The sequence below is a fragment of the Amblyraja radiata genome, chromosome 12 (genome assembly GCF_010909765.2).
Source record: "Amblyraja radiata isolate CabotCenter1 chromosome 12, sAmbRad1.1.pri, whole genome shotgun sequence".
Classification (NCBI taxonomy): Eukaryota; Metazoa; Chordata; class Chondrichthyes; order Rajiformes; family Rajidae; genus Amblyraja; species Amblyraja radiata.
The window spans coordinates 51,832,793-51,853,072 of record NC_045967.1 but is presented as its reverse complement, the minus strand read 5'-3'; the positions used below and the strand labels follow the sequence as shown (position 1 = coordinate 51,853,072).

The 20,280-nt window shown below is 46.0% G+C and overlaps 1 protein-coding gene across 2 annotated transcripts in view; it reads right to left on the bottom strand.

Moving 5' to 3' along the window:
- Positions 1 to 20,280, bottom strand: part of LOC116979194 (vascular endothelial growth factor receptor kdr-like) — a 163,978-nt gene that overhangs the window by 93,924 nt on the left and 49,774 nt on the right. For both annotated transcript variants that reach the window (XM_033030756.1, XM_033030757.1), the window contains exon 4: positions 7,458 to 7,585. In XM_033030756.1, coding sequence (XP_032886647.1) covers positions 7,458 to 7,585 — 128 coding nt within the window. The remainder of the gene's footprint in view (positions 1 to 7,457; positions 7,586 to 20,280) is intronic.

The following is a 20,280-nucleotide window of genomic DNA, read 5'->3' as shown; positions in this document are numbered from 1 at the left end:
GTAGGCTTGTGAATCACTCACTGGACCTGACCACATCGCTGACTGGAAGTCCAGGCAAAGTTTCCCAGATGCATTTGTCAATACGGCTTTGAGAAAAACATACAAAAGACAGCGGAGGGGGCAGATTGCACACACACACACACCTTCCTGGAAGGGTGAGTGTGTTTAAAGTCCACCGAGTCTCAATGCCTGGTGGATGGAGGATGTTTGTGAATGGCGTTACGACTTACTCCTGTCCTTCCCTCTTTTGTGCGACAGGATGCAGACAGCTAGTCTCCGCGCTACTTTAAGACACTGGGACATGGGAAGCAGCCCAAGAGTCTCTATCACTCATAAACAGGCATACACCCAAGAGAGGATCAAAATCGAACCACGGGGCTTTACGTATAGACGTGTTTTTGTTTTATAACTGTGTACCTACAAGTTTGACTTGACGGGCCGAGTGATGAGCCATAACGTGTGAACTTTTGAACCTATAAATTAACCTATACATTTTAGACTTTGGACATCAGAGATGCAGCGTGGAAACGGACCCTTCGGCCCACCCAGACCGCGCCGACCAGCGATCACCTCGCGCACTAGCTCCACCCTACACACACTCAGGACAATTTACAATTTCCAGAAGCCAATTGACCTACACACCTGCACGTCTTTGGAGTGTGGGTGGAAACCGGAGCACCCAGAGAAAACCCACGCGGGTCACGGGGAGAACGTACAAACCCCGGGCAGACAGCACCCGTAGAACCCGAGTCTCTGGCGCTGTAAGGCAAGCAACTCTACCGCTGCGCCACCATGCCCGCCCTTTTGTTTAAACATTAACAGTAAAATATTCTGTGTGAAAATAATCCACGTAAACTATTGCTAATTCAGTCAGCCAATTATTCATAGTCGTTTCCTCCCAATAATTTGATATTGAAATCATCCCCTTTAAGGAAGCTTTAAGCAAGAAATTGCAAGAAACCTCCAAAGACGTACAGGTTTGTAGGTTAATTGGCTTGGCAAATGTGAAAATTGCCCCTAGTGTGTGTAGGATAGTGCTAATATGTGGGGATCGCTGGTCGCCACGGACCCAGGTGGGCCGAAGGGCCTGTTTCCGCGCTGTATCTCTCTGAACTAAAAATACACAAAACTAAATTAATTCTCGTATTTACTTCATCATCGAGGCGATCCACCCCACAGACATTAACGTCATCTGTACTCGTTGTATTGTTATACAGTGTTAAACTATGTTTCCAAATGACTATCTCCCAAAATTAACAACCGAGGCTCTGTACGGATGTATTAAACATCCATGTATTGTTACGCCATGGGAGCAGTCTTTGGGATGTGATCAACAAGTTATATGAAAATAAATGTTTTAAAATAAATAAAATAAAGCATTTCCAGGTCAAAGTAAGGAAATGTTTCGACTGACAAAACTTATAAATAAAGTACTGATAGATTGCAGTGAATGCTAAAATAGGATATGTTTCCAATGGGATGGATAACGGAGTTGCTAATAAGATTATCACCTATCAAAATATCTCCCGAACTTCTTCCCATCGAAAATAGCTCCAGGATACGCATATGTCCGATGTACTTTTTCTTTCTTAACCTTCTAGTAAATATCTCATAGAATCTTAGTCATAAAGCCATACAGTGTGGAAACAGACCCTTTGGCCCAACTTTCCTACACCGACCAACATGTCCCAGTAACACTAGCTACAAAAGCTTTTCACCGTACCTCAGTACAAGTGGCAATAAACTAAACTAAACTGGTCCCAACTGCCCACGCTGGGCGTCTAAACTGGTCCTATCCATGTACCTGTCTAAATGTTTCTTAAATGATAGTCCCTGCCTGCTGTTGCCCATGGGGTTAGATTGGAGAGATAGATCAGCCTTGATTGAATGGTGGAGTAGACTTGATGGGCCGAATGGCCTAATTCTGTTCTTATCACTAATGGCCTTATGACCTGCTTCAACTACCTCCCCTGGCATCTCTGCTGCTTTCGCTGCAGAATCTTCACATCCATCATATGTTGTGGGGACCAGAATGGATGCAATGCATCAGTGGTGGTCTATGACAATAGACAATAGGTGCAGGAGTAGGCCATTCAGCCCTTCGAGCCAGCACCGCCATTCACTGTGATCATGGCTGATCATCCACAATCAGTACCCCGTTCCTGCCTTCTCCCCATATCCCTTGACTCTGCTATCTAACTCTCTCTTGAAAGCATCCAGAGAATTGGCCTCCACCACCCTCTGAGGCAGAGAATTCCACAGACTCACAACTCTCTGGGTGAAAAAGTTTTCAAAATATCAAAATATCAGCGCGGACTCGGTGGGCCAAATGGCCCATTTCTGCATTGTATCGCTAAACTAAACTAAACCAAAATGCCCCCATCTAAGCTAGTCCCATTCTCCCTCATTTGACCCATATCATTTTTATTCCTTCCATTGTACCTGGCCAAATGCCTTTCAAATATTAATGTCCCCGCCTCAACTACTCCTTCTGGCAGTGAAAATGTAGAAACATCTGAAGAAGGGTCCCCAATGGAAATGTCACCCATTCATTTTCTCAAGAGATGCTGCCTGACCTGCTGAGTAACTCCAGCACTTTCTATTTAACTCTGCTTCCTCTGGCAGTTAGTTCCATATACCCACCATCATCTGTGTATAAAGGTTGCCCCTCAGATTCCTATTAAATCTTTCCCCTCCCACCGTGAACATATGCCTTCTAGTTCTTAATTCCCCTATCCTTGGGAAATACTTTGTGCATTCATCCTATCTATTCCTCACATGATTTTACACACCTCTATAAGATCATCCCCGATCCTTCACTCAAAGGAATAAAGTTCTAGTTTGCCCAACTTCCCCCTACAGCTCAGACCCCCAAGTCCTGGCAACATCCTCATAAACCTTCTCTGCATTCTTTCCAGCTTAATGGCATCAATCCTATAGTATAAATCAGAATACAATACTCCAAATGTAACATAACTTGTCTATCCAATTCCCTGCCTGATGAAGGCCAACATGCCAAAAGCTTTCTTCATTTCACTATCTACCTGTGAAGCTGCTCAGAGTACTATGTCCTTCTACTGGTCTAACTTCTCCACCACACTCCCCAGGGCCCTCTAATTGATTGTGAAGGCCCTGCCTTAGTTTGACTTCCCAAAATCCAGTATCTGCATCAAACTCCATTACCCACTCCTCAATTGTAGAGAATTGTAGACGCAGCCCAGACCATCACACAAACCAACCTCCCTTCCATTGACTCCATTTACACCTCACTCTGCCTCGGCAAGCCCAGCAGCATAATCAAGGACAAGTCACACCCTGGTCACTCCCTCTTCCATCGGACTTTACCTTGCACTAAACGTTATTCACGATATTCCTTTTGACATTGAATGGCGGTGCTGGCTCGAAAGGCCGAATGGCCTACTCCTGCACCTATTGTCTATTGTCATATATCTGTACATAGCATACGGCTCGATTGTAATCATGTCTTTTCGCGCAACAAATGCTTTTCACCGTACCTCGGTACACGTGACAATGAATTAAACTCAAACTCAGCTGACTTGCCCGACTGATCGAGATCCACCTGTATTTCTCGATAACCATCTTCGCTATCTGTGATGCCACCTATTTTAGTGTCATCTGCAAATCAGCGCCTCTACTTCCTGAGAAGATTACGGAGAGTCGGTTTGTCAAGGAGGACTCTCTCTAACTTCTACAGGTGCACAGTGGAGAGCATGCTGACTGGTTGCATCGTGGCTTGGTTCGGCAACTTGAGCGCCCTGGAGAGGAAGAGACTACAAAAAGTAGTAAACACTGCCCAGTCCATCATCGCCTCTGACCTTCCTTCCATCGAGGGGATTTATCGCAGTCGCAGCCTCAAAAAGGCTGGCAGTATCATCAAGGATCCACATCATCCTGGCCACACACTCATCTCCCTGCTACCTTCAGGTAGAAGGTACAGGAGCCTGAAGACTGCAATGACCATGTTCAGGAATAGCTACTTCCCCACAGCCATCAGGCTATTAAACCTGGCTCGGACAAAACTCTGATCATTAATAACCCATTGTCTGGTATTTGCACTTAATCAGTTTATTTATTCATGTGTTTTGTAGTCAATGCCTACTATGTTCTGTGTGCTGAAGCAAAGCAAGAATTGCATTGTCCTATCAGGGACACATGACAATAAACTCACTTGAACTTGAACTTGAACTCATCCACATCATTTGATATAGATGACAAACAGTCATGCGCTCAGCATTGATCCCTGAGGCACACCACTCATCACAGGCGTCCAGTCAGAAAAATCACCACCCTCTGAATCCAACTATGAAGCTAATTCTGTATCAATTTAGTTAACTCTCCCTGGATCCCATGCAATTGAACTTCCAGAGCTGAGTACCATGCAGTCAGAGGCTTTACTGAAGTCCATCTCGACTATGTTTATGGTTCTGCCCTTGTCAATCTTCTTGGTAACTTTTTCAAATAAACTCAATCAAATTCATCAGACATCTCATGTCCCGTCATGATTTAAGTGCGGCATGGTGGCGCAGCGGTAGAGTTGCTGCCTCGCAGCTTGCAGCGCCGGAGACACGAGTTCGAACCCGACTACGGGTGCTTGTCAGTACGGAGTTTCTCCCCATTATCCCCATGCCCTTCGTGGGTTTTCTCCGAGATCTTCCCAGTTTTCTCCCACACTCCAAAGACGGCTTGTATGTAAATGTAAAAATTGTCCCTAGTGGGTGTAGGATGGTGTTAATGTGCGGGGATCGCTGGTCGGCGCGGACCCGGTGGGCCCAAGGGCCTGTTTCCACGCTGTATCTCGAAACTAAACTAACCTAAATCTCCCATGCACTAAATCTTGCCGGCTGTCCCAAATCAATCGTCCCTTTCCAAAAGCACGTACATCTTATTCCTCGGGATCATCTCCATTAATTTTCCAACTACAGTTGTTGACCTATAGTCCCCATGTTTTTTATTACAGCCCCTTCTTAAATAGAGGCACAACTTTAGTCACCCTCCAGTCGCCCGGCATCTCACTCATGTCTCACTGTGATTTATACATCTCAGCCAGGACTCCTGCCATTTCTTCTCAACTCTTTTCAATGTTTAGTCTAGCTTAGTTTAGAGATACAGCGCGGAAACAGGCCCTTCGGCCCACCGAGCCCGCGCTGGCCAGCGATCGCCCCGTACGCTTGCACTGTCCTACACACACTTGGGACAATTTACAATTTTTACCGATGCCAAATTAACCTACAAACCTGTACGTCTTTGGAGTGTGGGAGGCAACCGAAGCACCCGGGGAAAACCCACGTGGTCACGGGGAGAACGTGCAAAGTCCGTGCAGACAAGCACCTGTAGTCAGGATCGAACCCGGGTCTCTGGCGCTCTAAGCAACTCTACCGCTGCGCCACCGTGCCGCCCTTAATTCCTTCTCAACTTTTTTCAATGTCGGAGGAGGAGTAAATTCTCATCAAGTTATGGGAGAAAGTGTCAATGGACAATAGACAATAGACAATAGGTGCAGGAGTAGGCCATTCGGTCCTTCGAGCCAGCATCGCCATTCAATGTGATCATGGCTGATCATCCCCAATCAGTACCCCGTTCCTGCCTTCTCCCCATATCCCCTGACTCTGCTATTTTTAAGAGCCCTATCCATCTCTCTCTTGAAATATTTTCCATTAGCACATGTCATATTGAGTCCGCGTGAATTGGTGAAAAGTTTTTCATGTTAAGGTCTCAGTGAGAAGGTGTCCCCATCATTCCCGTATGATGCATTGGGCTACCCTTGTTGGAGGTAACTTTGAGCCAAATTGTCCTTGGTGTGTGTAGAGAAGTGTTAATGTTCAGAGATCGCTGGTCGGCACGGACCCGTTAGGGCTGAAGGGCCTGTTTCCACTCTGCATCTCAGGGGGTGTTAAATATCTTGTCATTGGAGAGGGCATAATGAAAACCAACAAAATGGGCAGTCACGGTGGAGCAGCGGTAGAGTTGCTGCCTTGCAGCGAATGCAGCACCGGAGACCCGGGTTCGATCCCGACTACGGGTGCTGTCTGTACGGAGTTTGTACTTCTCCCCGTGAGTTTTTTCCGAGATCTTCGGTTTCCTCCCACACTCCAAAGACGTACAGGTTTGTAGGTTAATTGGCTTGGTATAAATGTACAAATTGTCGGTAGCGGGTGTAGGATAGTGTTAATGTGCGGGGATCGCTGGTCGGCGCGGACCCGGTGGGCCGAAGGGCCTGTTTCCGCGCTGTATCTCTAAACCTAAACCTAAACCTAAAATACACACTTTGAATGAGATTTTGAAGAAACGTAGAGAGGTTTGTCCTGTGGGGAAGGCAGCATATGGAAGACCTTGTGAACATACTCAGGATTCTTGGGGTTGAAGGTTACACTAACACGAGCAATGTGTTTTCCATAATCAAAAAACACAAAAGACAGAGGCTTCAACCTGGGTTCAGAAGAGGGGAAGTAAAAGAGAGCCGACACTGTAACTGCAGTTTCTCCGAGGATTGTGAACATGTGGAACGGAAGCCACGAGAGGCGAAGAACGTTGGGAGATTTGGGAATAAATCAAAAGGCTACGTGAGAAATGGGGGAATTGGGCAATGTGAGACTGAGGAAAACTAGGGGTAAAAGTGATGCAGCGAAGATGGAGTATCTCACCCGGTCAGGGAGGGGGGCACTACAGGTGTGGGATGGGTCAGAACAAAGCAGAGCCTGCATGGATGATTCCGGAAAGGTGGAGCCCACAATGGTCCATTGTTGGCCGGGGACAATCTTTTATTGTCCAAAGTCATTTCTGCTTCCATTTCACCGTTTGGTAAGTTTTATTTAAGGGCTGGGCGGCACGGTGGCGCAGCGATGGAGTTGCTGCCTCACAGCGCCAGAGACCCGGGTTCGATCCTGACCATGGGTGCTGTCTGTGCGGAGTTTGCATGGTCTCCCTGTGACAGCATGGGTTTTTTCCGGGTGCTCCCGGTTTCTTCCCACATTCAATAGACGTGCAGGATTATACATTAATTGGCTTGTATTAATGTTGTAAATTGTCCCTGGTTAGTTTCGAGATGCAGCGCGGAATCAGGCCCTTCGGCCCACCGAGTCTGCGCCGACCAACAATCCCCGCGCACTAACACACACTAGGGACAATTTACATTTATACCAAGCCAATTAACCTACAAACCTGTAAGTCTTTGGAGTGTGGGAGGAAAGCGGAGATCACTTAGAAAACCCATGTAGGTCACTGGGAGAACGTACAAACTCCGTGCAGACAGCGCCCGTAGTCGGGATTGAACACGGGTCTCCCGCGTTGCAAGCGCTGTAAAGCACCTTAATGTGCGGGGATCGCTGGTCGTCGCAGAATGTTTCCTCGCTGTTTTTCTAAACCTAGAACGGAACATAAAACCAGCAGTGTACATTATATAAGAGTAATCTAGCCGATTAGTTATTGAAATCTCTCACCGTCAGTAAGGTGACCTGGAGGTCCGGAGCTGTGACACGGCAGGGAATCACCACAATCGCACTGTTTTCCTGCAGCTTTATTAACCTGGGAATTTCAGGATGAGGTTGCACAAATGGACTCTGAGGATCTGTTTTTCAAAGAAAAGCACACATTAGTTTTGCATTTTGCAATGAGGTAGAATGCTTTAAAAGACTCAGATGTTTTCTGAAAGATCTCAGCACAAGTATGGTCAACATTGTCACTCTTTTCTGCATCAAGATTAACCCTTTAAATACCGAAACACACTTATTTTAACTTGGTTTTAGAGATACAGCGCGGAATCAGGCCCTTCGGCCCACCGCGTCTGTGCCGACCGATGATCACCCGTTCCCTCGTTCCATCCTACACGCACTAGTGACAATTTTACCGAAGCCAATTTGAAACATATAAGATTGTTAAGGGCTTGGACACGCTAGAGGCAGGAAACAGGTTCCCGATGTTGGGGGAGTCCAGAACCAGGGGCCACAGTTTAAGAATAAGGAGTAAACCATTTAGAACGGAGACGAGGAAACACTTTTTCTCACAGAGAGTGGTGAGTCTGTGGAATTCTCTGCCTCAGAGGGCGGTGGAGGCAGGTTCTTTGGATGCTTTCAAGAGAGAGCTAGATAAGGCTCTTAATAATAGCAGAGTCAGGGGATATGGGGAGAAGGCAGGAACGGGGTACTGATTGTGGATGATCAGCCATGATCACATTGAATGGCAGTGCTGGCTCGAAGGGCCGAATGGCCTACTCCTGCACCTATTGTCTGTTGTCTATTGTCTATAATGTACAAACCTGCACGTTTTTAGAGTTTGGGAGGAAACCGGAGCACCCGGAGGAAACCCACGTGGTCACAGGGAGAACGTACCAACTCCGTACAGACTGCACCCCTAGTCAGGTTTGAACCTGCGTCTTTAGTACTCTAAGGCAGCGGCTCCATCATTGCACCACTGTGTCGCTCCAGTGAAGATTTTAAAACATAACTCGCTCTGTGTCCTATTCTGAATGTGCCTGGTAGAGAATAATCCTACGGCAAATGCTACAAGCTCTGTATATTAAGTTCTTAAATTGATTTGTTGAGTTGATTGAGAGATACAGCAATGAAACCAGGCTCTTCGGCCCACTGAGTCCATGCTGGCCAACGATCATCTGTTAACATGAGTTCTATATTATCCCACCTTTGCATCCACTCCCTGCACACAAGGGTCAATTTATGGAGGCCACCTAACCCACAAACTTGCACATCTTTGGGGGGGTGGGAGGAAACTGGAGCACTGGGGTGAAACTCCATGCGGTCACAAGTAGAGCGTGCAAACTCAACACTGACAGCACACAGTCGGCGCGGACTCGGTGGGCTGAGAGGCCTGTTTCCGCGCTGTATTTCTAAACTAAACTAAATTAAACCAGTGTAAGAAGGAACTGTAGTTTCCTGCAACCGGGAGATGCTGGTTTAAACCGAAGAAAGACACCACAAAGCTGGAGTAACTCAGCGGGACAGACAGCATCTCTGGAGAGAAAGGGAATGGGTGACGTTTCGGGTCGAGACTCTTCTTCCCTGAACCAACTCTTTTGTCTTGCTGATGTTGAGGACTAGTTTGTTATGCCCCTGTCCCACTTAGGAAACCTGAACGGAAACCTCTGGAGACTTTGCGCCCCACCCAAGGTTTCCGTGCGGTTCCCGGAGGTTGCAGGTGGTTGCCGGAGGTTGCAGGTAGTGGAAGCAGGTAGGGAGACTGACAAAAACCTCCGGGAACCGCATGGAAACCTTGGGTGGGGCGCAAAGTCCCCAGAAGTTTCCGTTCAGGTTTCCTAAGTGGGACAGGAGCACTACCCTGCAATTGTGTGTGTGTAACATTACTTTGAACCAGAATTAGAAAAACAGCAAGAGTGAAGTAAGCCATTTAGTCTTGGCGTAACACCAGAGGATTGTGTTAATATGCGTTCCCATCCACGAGCTGTTCTTGGAAAATGAAGCAGAAAACTGGTGTTGGGCTGTTTTAAGGGGCCTGTCCCACTTGGCGATATTTTCGGCGACTGCCGACGTCATATCAGTGTCGCCAAAACATTTCAAAATGCGGCAACGACAAAAAAAATGTTGCGACTCATTTTAACATTGCGCGTCATATGTCGTCACTCCGGGTCACCGCCATATCACGCCGCAAATATTTCAGTGACCTGATACGTCAGTCAATGATGCCGGCAGTTGCCGAAAAAATCGCCAGGTGGGACAGGCCCTTTAGCTCCACTTCCCTCTTGTATTTACTTTGAATAGGTTTCCTGGAATCAACAACAGTTGGACGCAAAATGCTGGAGTAACTCAGCGGGACGGGCAGCATCTCTGGAGAGTAGGAACGGGCGACGTTTCGGGTCAGGACCCTTCTTCAGATTAGCAACAATTCGCAGTGAACAGCAGATTTGACTGAAAACTACGGAACATTCAAGCAGCCTTGATAGAGTGTGAAGGGAGCCGCGAGCAAGGAATAATCTCTAAGAATTTCCGTCAGGCAACGAATACATTAAACGTTGAAATAATTTTTTTTTTGTGGGAGAATAAAAAAAGGGCCAAATAAAGGGCCGTAAATTAGGTCCCTCTTCGCAAGCGCAGAAGAGAAGGTTTAGTGTTTTTCTCGTGAATTGAAAACATTTCCAGGCTGTGTCCTTACGGCCCTGATGTGAAAAATATGGGTGTCCAGATGGATAAACTGGAACAGCAGGCAGGGAAGAATTGTATGAAACCCAGCAAACAGGAAATAATAGAAAGGCAGATATTGCTTTACAATGAAGATAGACACAAAAAGCTGGAGTAACTCAGCAGGTCGGACAGCATCTCTGGAGAGAAGATGCTTCTTCAGACTGAGAGTCAGGGGAAAGGGAAACGAGGGATATAGAGGGTGATTACAGGGAGATATAGAACAAATGAATGAAAGATATGCAAAAAAGTTATGATGATAAAGGAAACAGGCCATTGTTAGCTGTGGGCTAGGTGAAAATTAGTTATAGACAATGAGACTCAACAAGACGACTTGGAAGCTAGTACGACTTGATTGGGGAAGGTAGACACAAAATGCTGGAGTAATTCAGCGGGACAGGCAGCATCTCTGGAGAGAAGGAATGGGTGACGTTCTGGGTCGAGACTGTAGGGGGGTGGCGTTGGAGAGAGGGGGGTTACTTGAAGTTAGAGAAATCAATATTCATACTGCTGGAAATATGATATAATACTAATTTTTATAATACTATGTTTTATAACACTGAGGAGATGCGGCTGTAAATGTGAAATATCCTGGAAAAGACACTGACATGATGCTAACCAGCGCACATCTGTGTCTATATCCCGAAGGCATTTCTCAAGACCTGTCATGCTTTCACTTGCACGATCCTTCTAAACTGTTATTCAGGTTCAAGTTATTTCAATGGTCACCACAACCGCCTATAACTTGGATTTAGTTCCATCCCAGGATTGCAAATCTCTCCTGTCTTTTGGCGAATTGAATTTGGCAAGCTTAAAGCCATCGAGCGGCATGCAGGTTTTGGAACATTTCGAAGGGTCATTGTTATGAAAGTTCAATCTTCAGTTTAGTTTAGTTTGGAGGTACAGCGCGGAAACAGGACACCGAGTCCTTGCCGACCAGCGATCCCCGCACACTAGAACTATCCTACACACGCTAGGGACAATTTACAATCTTTACCGAAGCCAATTAACCTACAAACCTGTACATCTTTGGAGTGTGGGAGGAAACCAGAGCACTTGGAGAAAATCCATGCAGATCCCAATAGACGATAGACAATAGGTGCAGGAGCAGGCCATTCGGCCCTTCGAGCCAGCACTGCCATTCAATGTGATCATGGCTGATCAACCACAATCAGTACCCCGTTCCTGCCTTCTCCCCATATCTCCTGACTCCGCTATCTTTAAGAGCCCTATCCAGCTCTCTGTTGAAACTATCCAGAGAACCGGCTTCCACTGCCCTCTGAGGCAGAGAATTCCACAGACTCACAACTCTCTGTGTGAAAAAGTGTTTCCTCATCTCCGTTCTCAATGCCTTACCCCTTATTCTTAAACTGTGGCCCCTGGTTCTGGACTCCCACAACATCGGGAACATGTTTCCTGCCTCTAGCGTGTCCAAACCCTTAATAATCTTATATGTTTCAATAAGATATCCTCTCATCCTTCTAAACTCCAGAGTTCACGAGGAAAACGTGCAAACTCCATACAGACAAGCACCCGTAGTCAGGATGGAACCCGGGTCCCTGGCGCTGTGAGGCAACAAATCTACCACTGCGCCACCGTTCCGCCCACAATAGCAGAGAGCTATTTCTGCAGGAAACTATTGTACAATGCTCATTTACCTCAGGTCAGCCACATGAATGAGAACATGATGTGGGGAAAGAGAGTTTCAGCAGTCCATATGTTTCTAGTTTATTGTCATGTGTACAAAGGTATTGTGAAAAGCTTTTGTTGCGTGCTAACTAGTCGACTGGACATGCTCCCTTCACCTTCTTGAGCTACCCAGCCAAACCTGATCTTCCAGTAACTTAACATCGAGGCAGAGACTGAAAAGGTGATGAATTTGGACACATACTATCTTGATTTAATGTTTAGATTTCAGTTTAATTTCGAGATACAGTTGCTAAACTGACCTTTCGGCCCAACAAATCGGCCGACCAGCGATCCCCGCACACTTAAGGGCCGGTCCCACGGGCATGTGACCTGCATGCGGCAAGCGCGACCAAACCGGAAGCGGGGGCTGCGCGGAGGTCGAATGAGTGACGTGAAGTTTGAGCGAAGTCCGCGGGAAGTTCGCGCGTGATGTATGGCGTCAAGACGCTGCGTACTGCGTCGAGACGGTGCCTACGGCGTCGAGGCGTTGCATACGGCGTCGAGGCGGCTGCGGGCATGCAGGCCGTTGCCGCGCGGAATTTTTGAACACGGTCAGTTTTTCGGAGCCCCGCGCGATGTCGGGACCAGCTCATCATAACTCCATATGGCTCCGGCGATCGAAGTGTGACCGGCCCCGCTAGGCCATACAGCTCAAGCGCCCACGTTAGGTCGCGCGTGCCGCATGGAGTCGCATGCTCGTGGGCCAGGCCCTTTACACCGTCCTACACACACTAGGGACAATTTACAAATATACCAAGCCAATTAGCCTACAAACCCATACGACTTTGGAGTGCGGGAGGAAGCCGGAGCACCCAGAGAAAACCAACGGGGAGGTCAAGGAGAGAAGGTGCAAACTCCATACAGACAAGCAGCCGTAGTCAGGATGGAACTCGGGTCTCTGGATGCGACGAAAGATGCTACGACTCTTTGCAGACCTCTCACGACCATAGGAGACCTCTCACGACCACGGTCGTGAGAGGTCTCCTATGGTCATGAGAGGTCACCAAATAGTCGTAGCGTCTTTCTGGACGCCGCTGAACTTTCAACACGTTGAAAATTTCGGCGACCTATCACGGGTGCCGGCAGTCGCTTGTAAAGGCCGCGAAAGCGGGACAAGGAACTGTGAATTAGGATTATCGGACTGAGCTTCAAGTAGAATTTATTTGAATTTTTGAATTTATTTTATTAGAAGCAATTGTATAAGAGTAAAGCAACGGACATGAAAGTTATACAATTTTCGTACAGCTTCATTTTTAACATTAATACATAAATTTAGAAAAAAAAAAAGAATGAAGAAAAAGAAGAAAAATGCTAAAGAGAGAGAAGAGAAGACCCCTGAACTACTAAAGAAGTTCGAGAAGAGAAAAGAGAAATGAGAAAAAAAACAAGTACATCTTAACCCAAGTGCATCCTTGACACTGAAGTCAAATTCCAAATAGTTAAGGCCCGTTTAGAGTACAGTATCTGGGGATCAGTCTTTCAAAGATAAGTATTCATTTCACCAACCCCCTTTTCACCTGACCACATTTGTAACCTCAACACTTCAAAGTCAAAAAATGTGATCTCTCCCAGTTACTGTAAATAAAGAGGGCATCTTCAGCCTGTGTGGTCTTGGACATTGCGTTCTGGAGCCGTATTATTTGTGCTTTTATATTTGAGCTATCGCAGCGTTATTTCATCAATGAATCATTTGTTCTGCCGAGCAAATAAATCAAGTGTGATCCTTGGCTTGATAATTTTAAATGGAATTTATATTGCTGCAGAAGGATATATTCAGGGGTGATCCATGTGCTATACAACCACCCACTTGCACAGACCAATTTTTAATCATTAATGATAATTGGATCAATGTAAACAAGCTTATCTTTGGCTCGTAAATTCATCCACGTTGTAGAGCCATTTCATAGCGATATATAAGCAGCGAAACAGGCCCAAGGATTTGGGTATAGGAGCAGGGAGGTTCTACTGCAGTTGTACAGGGTCTTGGTGAGACCACATCTGGAGTATTGCGCACAGTTTTGGTCTCCTAATCTGAGGAAAGACATTCTTGCCATAGAGGGAGTACAGAGAAGGTTCACCAGACTGATTCCTGGGATGTCAGGACTTTCATATGAAGAAAGACTGGATAGACTCGGCTTATACTCGCTAGAATTTAGAAGATTGAGGGGGGATCTTGTAGAAACTTACAAAATTCTTAAGGGGTTGGACAGGCTAGATGCAGGAAGATTGTTCCCGATGTTGGGGAAGTTCAGAACAAGGGGTCACAGTTTAAGGATAAGGGGGAAATCTTTTAGGACCGAGATGAGAAAAACATTTTTCACACAGAGAGTGATGAATCTCTGGAATTCTCTGCCACAGAAGGTAGTTGAGGCCACAGTTCATTGGCTATATTTAAGAGGGAGTTAGATGTGGCTCTTGTGGCTAAAGGGATCAGGAGGTTATGGAGAGAAGGCAGGTACGGGATACTGAGTTGGATGATCAGCCATGATCATATTGAATGGCGGTGCAGGCTCGAAGTGCCAAATGGCCTACTCCTGCACCTATTTTTTTTTCTATGTAACTAATAATGTGAGCAATTTTGGGCCCCGTATCTGAGGAAGGATGTGCTGGTTCTGGAGACGGTCCAGAGGAGGTTTATAAGAATGATCCCATGAATAAATGGATTAACCTATGATAAGTGTTTGTCGGTGCTGGGCTTGTACTCGCTGGAGTTTAGGAGAATGAGGGGGGGGGGGAGGGGGCGGTCCTCTATGAAGCATACAGAATAGTCAAAGGCTTGGATAGAGTGGATGTGGAGAGGATGTTTCCACTAGTGGGAGAGTCTAGGACTAGATGTCATAGCCTCAGAATTAAAGGACGTTCTTTTAGGAAGGAGATGAGGAGAAATTTATTTAGTCAGAGGGTGGAATTATTTGCCACAGAAGGCTGAGGAGGCAAAGTCAGTAGATATATTTAAGGCAGGGATAGATAGATTATTGATTAGTGCGGGTGGCAGAGGTTATGGGGAGAAGTCAGGAATGGGGTTAGGAGGGAGAGATAGATGATGGATGGGATTTATATAGCGCCTTTCTAATACTCAAGGCGCTTTACATCGCATTATTCATTCACTCCTCAGTCACACTCGGTGGTGGTAAGCTACTTCTGTAGCCACAGCTGCCCTGGGGCAGACTGACGGAAGCGTGGCTGCCAATCTGCGCCAACGGCCCCTCCGACCACCAACAATCACTCACACACATTCACACACAGGCAAAGGTGGGTGAAGTGTCTTGCCCAAGGACACAACGACAGTATGCACTCCAAGCGGGATTCGAACCGGCTACCTTCCGGTTGCCAGCCGAACACTTAGCCCATTGTGCCATCTGTCGTCCTAGATCAGCCATGATTGAATGGTAGAGTAGACTTGATGGGCCGAATGACCTAATTCTACCCCTATTCCTTATGACCTTGCGACCAAAATGCCACATCTAAGCTAATCCCATTTCCCCCCATTTGCCCAGATCCCTCTAGTGTCAACCTGGTGACCCTTGCACGCGGTCTCAGTGGACTATTTCTAGTAACTTTGTACTATTCAGGGATTGTACGTAAGAAATGGTAATACTTTACCATACTAGGGCGGCACAGTGGTGCAGCGGTAGAGTTGCTGCCTTACAGCGCTTGCAGCGCCAGAGACCTGGGTTCGCTCCTAACTACGGGGGCTGTCTGTACGGAGCTTGAACGTTCTCCCCGTGACCTGCGTGGGTTTTCTCAGAGATCTTTGGTTTCTTCCCACACTCCAAAGACGTACAGATTTGTAGGTTAATTGGCTTGGTGTATGTGTACATTGTCCCGAGTGTGTGTAGGATGGTGTTAATGTGTGGTGGTCGGCACGGACTCGATGGGGCCGAAGGGCCTGTTTCCCAGCTGTATCTCTAAACTAAACTAAACTAAACTGAACTACTAAACTAAACTATAACTTATGACCTTATGACCAAGTGCTGGAGTAACTCGGCGGGTCAGGCAGCATCTCTGGATCCTATGGATAGGTGACGCTTTGGGTTGGGACACTTCTCCAGGCAAACCATTGTTGTCTTACGATTGTACTCAGAACTCTTTGATAACTGGCAAAGAAAGGTAAATCTATTTAATCAGTACTTTTCATGGATCTTAATGAGATTGTGTGGTATAAATGCTAACATAGTGGGTCATTATGATTAGTACAGGTGTTAGGGGTTATGGGGGGAAGGCAGGGGAATTGGGCTAAGAGGGAGAGATAGATCAGCCATGATTGAATGGCAGAGTAGACTTGATGGGCCGATGGCCTAATTCTACACCTATGACCTTACGATACATTAATATAGAATAGTTCATGTCATTTATTACTGGACATCTACTGGGCAGAGAATCCTAGATAGACTTTAGAGATATTGCATAGAAAGTTACAGCACAGTGGCCCTTCGGCTCACCGGGTCTGCGCTGACTAGCGATCATCCCATACACTAGCACTATTCTACACACTAGGGTCAATTTACCATTTTATCGAAGGCAATTAATGTACAAACTTGTACATCTTCGGAGTGTGGGAGGAAACCGGAGCAGCTGTAGAATGGTCCAAATGGTCTGGGCCGTGTCCACGATTTGCTGGTCTTCATGAGTATTTGTATATAATGTGACATCCAGCATTCCAACACTTTTCACATTCTCATGCTTTGTTACTAATCATTCTCATGCTTTCACATTCTCATGCTTTGGTAAAATCATATTCCAGACCAAACAATGTCATTCCATTTCACTTCATAACATGTGGAACACTTAATCTGTTTTGATCAGTTTCTGTCTTTGGAATGTCACAGGTTTAAAGTGCACATTTGCCGACCATGCATGAAGCTGAAACCTGACCAGTGTGCCAAACACTTCCCTTCTCCTTCAGAGAGGGCCTGGTTACTCATCACTCAAGATCAAAACAATATTCAGTCAATTGAGTCTTCCCAAATCTAAAGGAAAGATTGTACCATGAGCTGTCTCCATCTTACTTTTTATCAAAACGCAAAACGCTCATTAAACCTAAAAGAACAATGAATGGGCGGCACGTTGGCGCAGCGGTAAAGTTGCTGCCTTGCAGCGCCAGAGACCCAGGTTCGATCCTGACCACGGCTGCTGTCTGTACGGAGTTTGTACGTTCTCCCCGTGATGTGCGCGAGTTTTCCCCGGGTGCTCCGGTTTCCTCCCACACTCCAAAGATGTGCAGGTTTGTAGGTTAATTGGCTTGGTAAATTTGTAAATTGTTCCTAGTGTGCGTAGGATGGCAATTATGTGCGGTGATCGCTGGTCGGCGCGGATTCAGTGGGCCGAGGGGCCTATTCCCGTGCTGCATCTCTAAACTAAACTAAGAAAGAATTAAGTAAACCAGAATGTGAATTTCTTGAAATGGCCTTAAAACTGCTTTAGATTTATCATCTTTTAACTTCTCTTGGGACTTTTTAAAAGTAAATTAAATTCTTGGGATAGTCTGTATTCCAACCATACCTGGCAAATAACCTCAAGACCAAGGAACGGCAGATGTGGGAAATAATATTATACTGATGGTATTGCATGCATATCTATTCATGTTGATAAGGTTCCAAACTATTTATTCATACAAATCATGTGTATAAAATCATGAGAGGAATAGATTGGAAAGATACAGAGTACCTTGCCCAGACAAGGTGAATCGAGGACCAGATGGCATTGGTTTAAGGTGTAGGGACAAAGATTTAATAGGAATCTGAGGGGTAACTTTATCACACCAAGGGTGGTGGGTGTATGGAGCGGGCTGCCAGAGGAGGCAGTTGAGGCTGGGATTATCCCAACGTTTAAGAAACAGTTAGACAGGTACATGGATTGGACAGGTTTGGAATGAAATGGGTCAAACACGGGCAGGTGGGACTAATGTAGATGGGATATGTTGGCCGGTGTGGACAAGTTGGGACGAAGGGCCTGTTTCTACGCTGTATCACTCTATGCCTCTAAATAGAACAATGTATTGCATTGGGACACATGGATCTGTACACATTGAGGAGTTCCTTTAGTCAGAGGGTGGTGGAGGCCAAGTCAATGAATATTTTTAAGGCAGAGATAGATGGAGTCTTGATTAGTAAGGGTGTCAGAGGTTATGGGGAGAAGGCAGGAGAATAGGGGGGGGGGGGGGGGAGAGGGAGAGATAGATTAGCCATGATTAAGTTGGTGGAGTAAACTTGATGGGCCGAATGGCCTAATTCTGTTTCTATCACTTATGACCTTATGACCTTATTGCGTCATAGAGTCACAGCCATCGAGTCATTCAGCACAGAAACAGACCCTTCAGCCCGACCAATCCATGCTGACCACGTTGACTAACTGAACCAGTCCCACTTGCATGCAGTGGCCATATCCTTTCAACCCTTTCCTAATAACGTACCCGTCTAAGTGTCTTTTAAATGATGTAATTGTACCAACTTTCACCACTTCTTTTGGCAGCCCATTCCAGGTATGCACCCCCCCCCCCCCCCCCTGGGATCGCTGGTCGGCGTGGACTCGGTAGGCCTGGTTCCATGCTACATCTCTAAACTATACTAAAGTAAAGAAGAGGTACAAAATCATGAGGTACTTTGGTACGATGCCTTCTCCCCATAACCTCTGACACCCTTACTAATCAAGACTCCATCTATCTCTGCCTTAAAAATATTCATTGATTTGGCCTCCACCACCCTCTGGCTAAAGGAACTCCTCAATGTGTACAGATCCCTGTGCCTCAATGCAATGCATTGTTCTATTTAGAGGCATAGAGTGATACAGCGTGGAAACAGGCCTTTCACCCCAACTTGTCCACAATGGCCAACATGTCCCATCCACATTAGTCCCACCTGCCCGTGTTTGGCCCATATCATTCCAAACCTGTCCAATCCATGTACCTGTCTAACTGTTTCTTGCTATAATTACGTTGTGTTGATGATTTAATTCTAAGTACTTTCATATATTTTTAAGTATATATTTCTTTAGTGTTTATACATTTTTTAATTATAAAGGCTTTTAATAGCTTTTAAATGATCTGAAAGTCTCCAGATTTGTCAGGTGTTAGGTTACGACGAGTGTGTTGTCTGCATTGCCTTGCTAAGTTCAAAAGTTCATAAGTTCATAAGTTCTGGGAGCAGAATTAGGCCATTCGTCCCAACAAGTCTACTCAACCATTCAATCATGGCTGATCTATCTTTCCCTCTTAACCCCATTCTCCTGCCTTCTCCCCATAACCCCAGACATCCTCAGGTACAAAGTCTAAAGGTAACTCCGTTGGCAATTATATTTTCATGGTGTTGGAAGGGATTGAGACCCTCGTCATTCCAATATTTATTGTGTTTCTTTTTCGATGCCTTTTGTGCCCAATCCCAACTAACAAACTCGCCCTCGATCTCTACAATCATCTCAGGCCTTAGGACAATTTCAAGTCCTGCCCTGGTTTGTTCCAGCAAGAAGTGACAACGTGTGGTTATTGAAAATGTGGCTAGAACAGTGTCCTCTGGAAGATGTATTCTTTGGCGTTGAATTGTGTCACAAAGGGCGGCACGGTGGCACAGCGGTAGAGTTGCTGCCCTACAGCGCCAGAGACCCGGGTTCGATCCTGACTACAGGTGCTTGTCAGCACAGAGTTTGTACCTTCTCCCCTGTGACTGCGTGGGTTTTCCCCGGTTTCATCCCACCCTCCAAAGACGTACAGGTTTGTAGGTTAATTGGCTTCGGTAAAGATTGTAAATTGTCCCTAGTATGTGGGGTAGTACTAGTGTTCAGGGTGATCGCTGGTCGGTGTGGACTCGGTGGGCTGAAGGGCCTGTTCCAAACCTGTATCTCTAAACTAAACTAAACTAAACTATACCAAAATGTTCCCAGTACAAATGGCCGACATAATTGACGGCAAACACCCAAAAAAGTTTGTTTCATCTTTGGAAAAATGTTTATTTTGGGAAATTCCTATTGTTATCACAAAGTGGCCGGTGAATTTGCTCACAAATTCTCAAATGACTACAACTGGAGTAAATCAAAGGGTTAGGACGAATGACTTGCAGTAAATATTAAATTGAACCAATTCTCAGCAGTGCCAATTTTCCAAGATTGGAGCACTAATGTTTACTATGCAGGGTGTTCAGAAATAAGCAGGAATGGCAGGAAATAATGGAGTTAGCTTTTCCCGTTTCCATTTCCCAAACAGAAGAGAGCGCAAAAGAACACCGAGCTTCACCAATCTGCATCAATAGTAGAAATGGACTTAGAAAGTTTTGCAACCCATTACTTCTGCAGCAATTGAGTGAATATGTGTGTATACTTTTTTGTTTTTTAGTTTAGTTTAGAGATACAGCGTGGGAACAGGCCCTTCAGCCCACGAGTCCGTGCCGACCAGCGATCCCCGCACATTGGTGTGTGTAGGGTAGTGTTATGCACC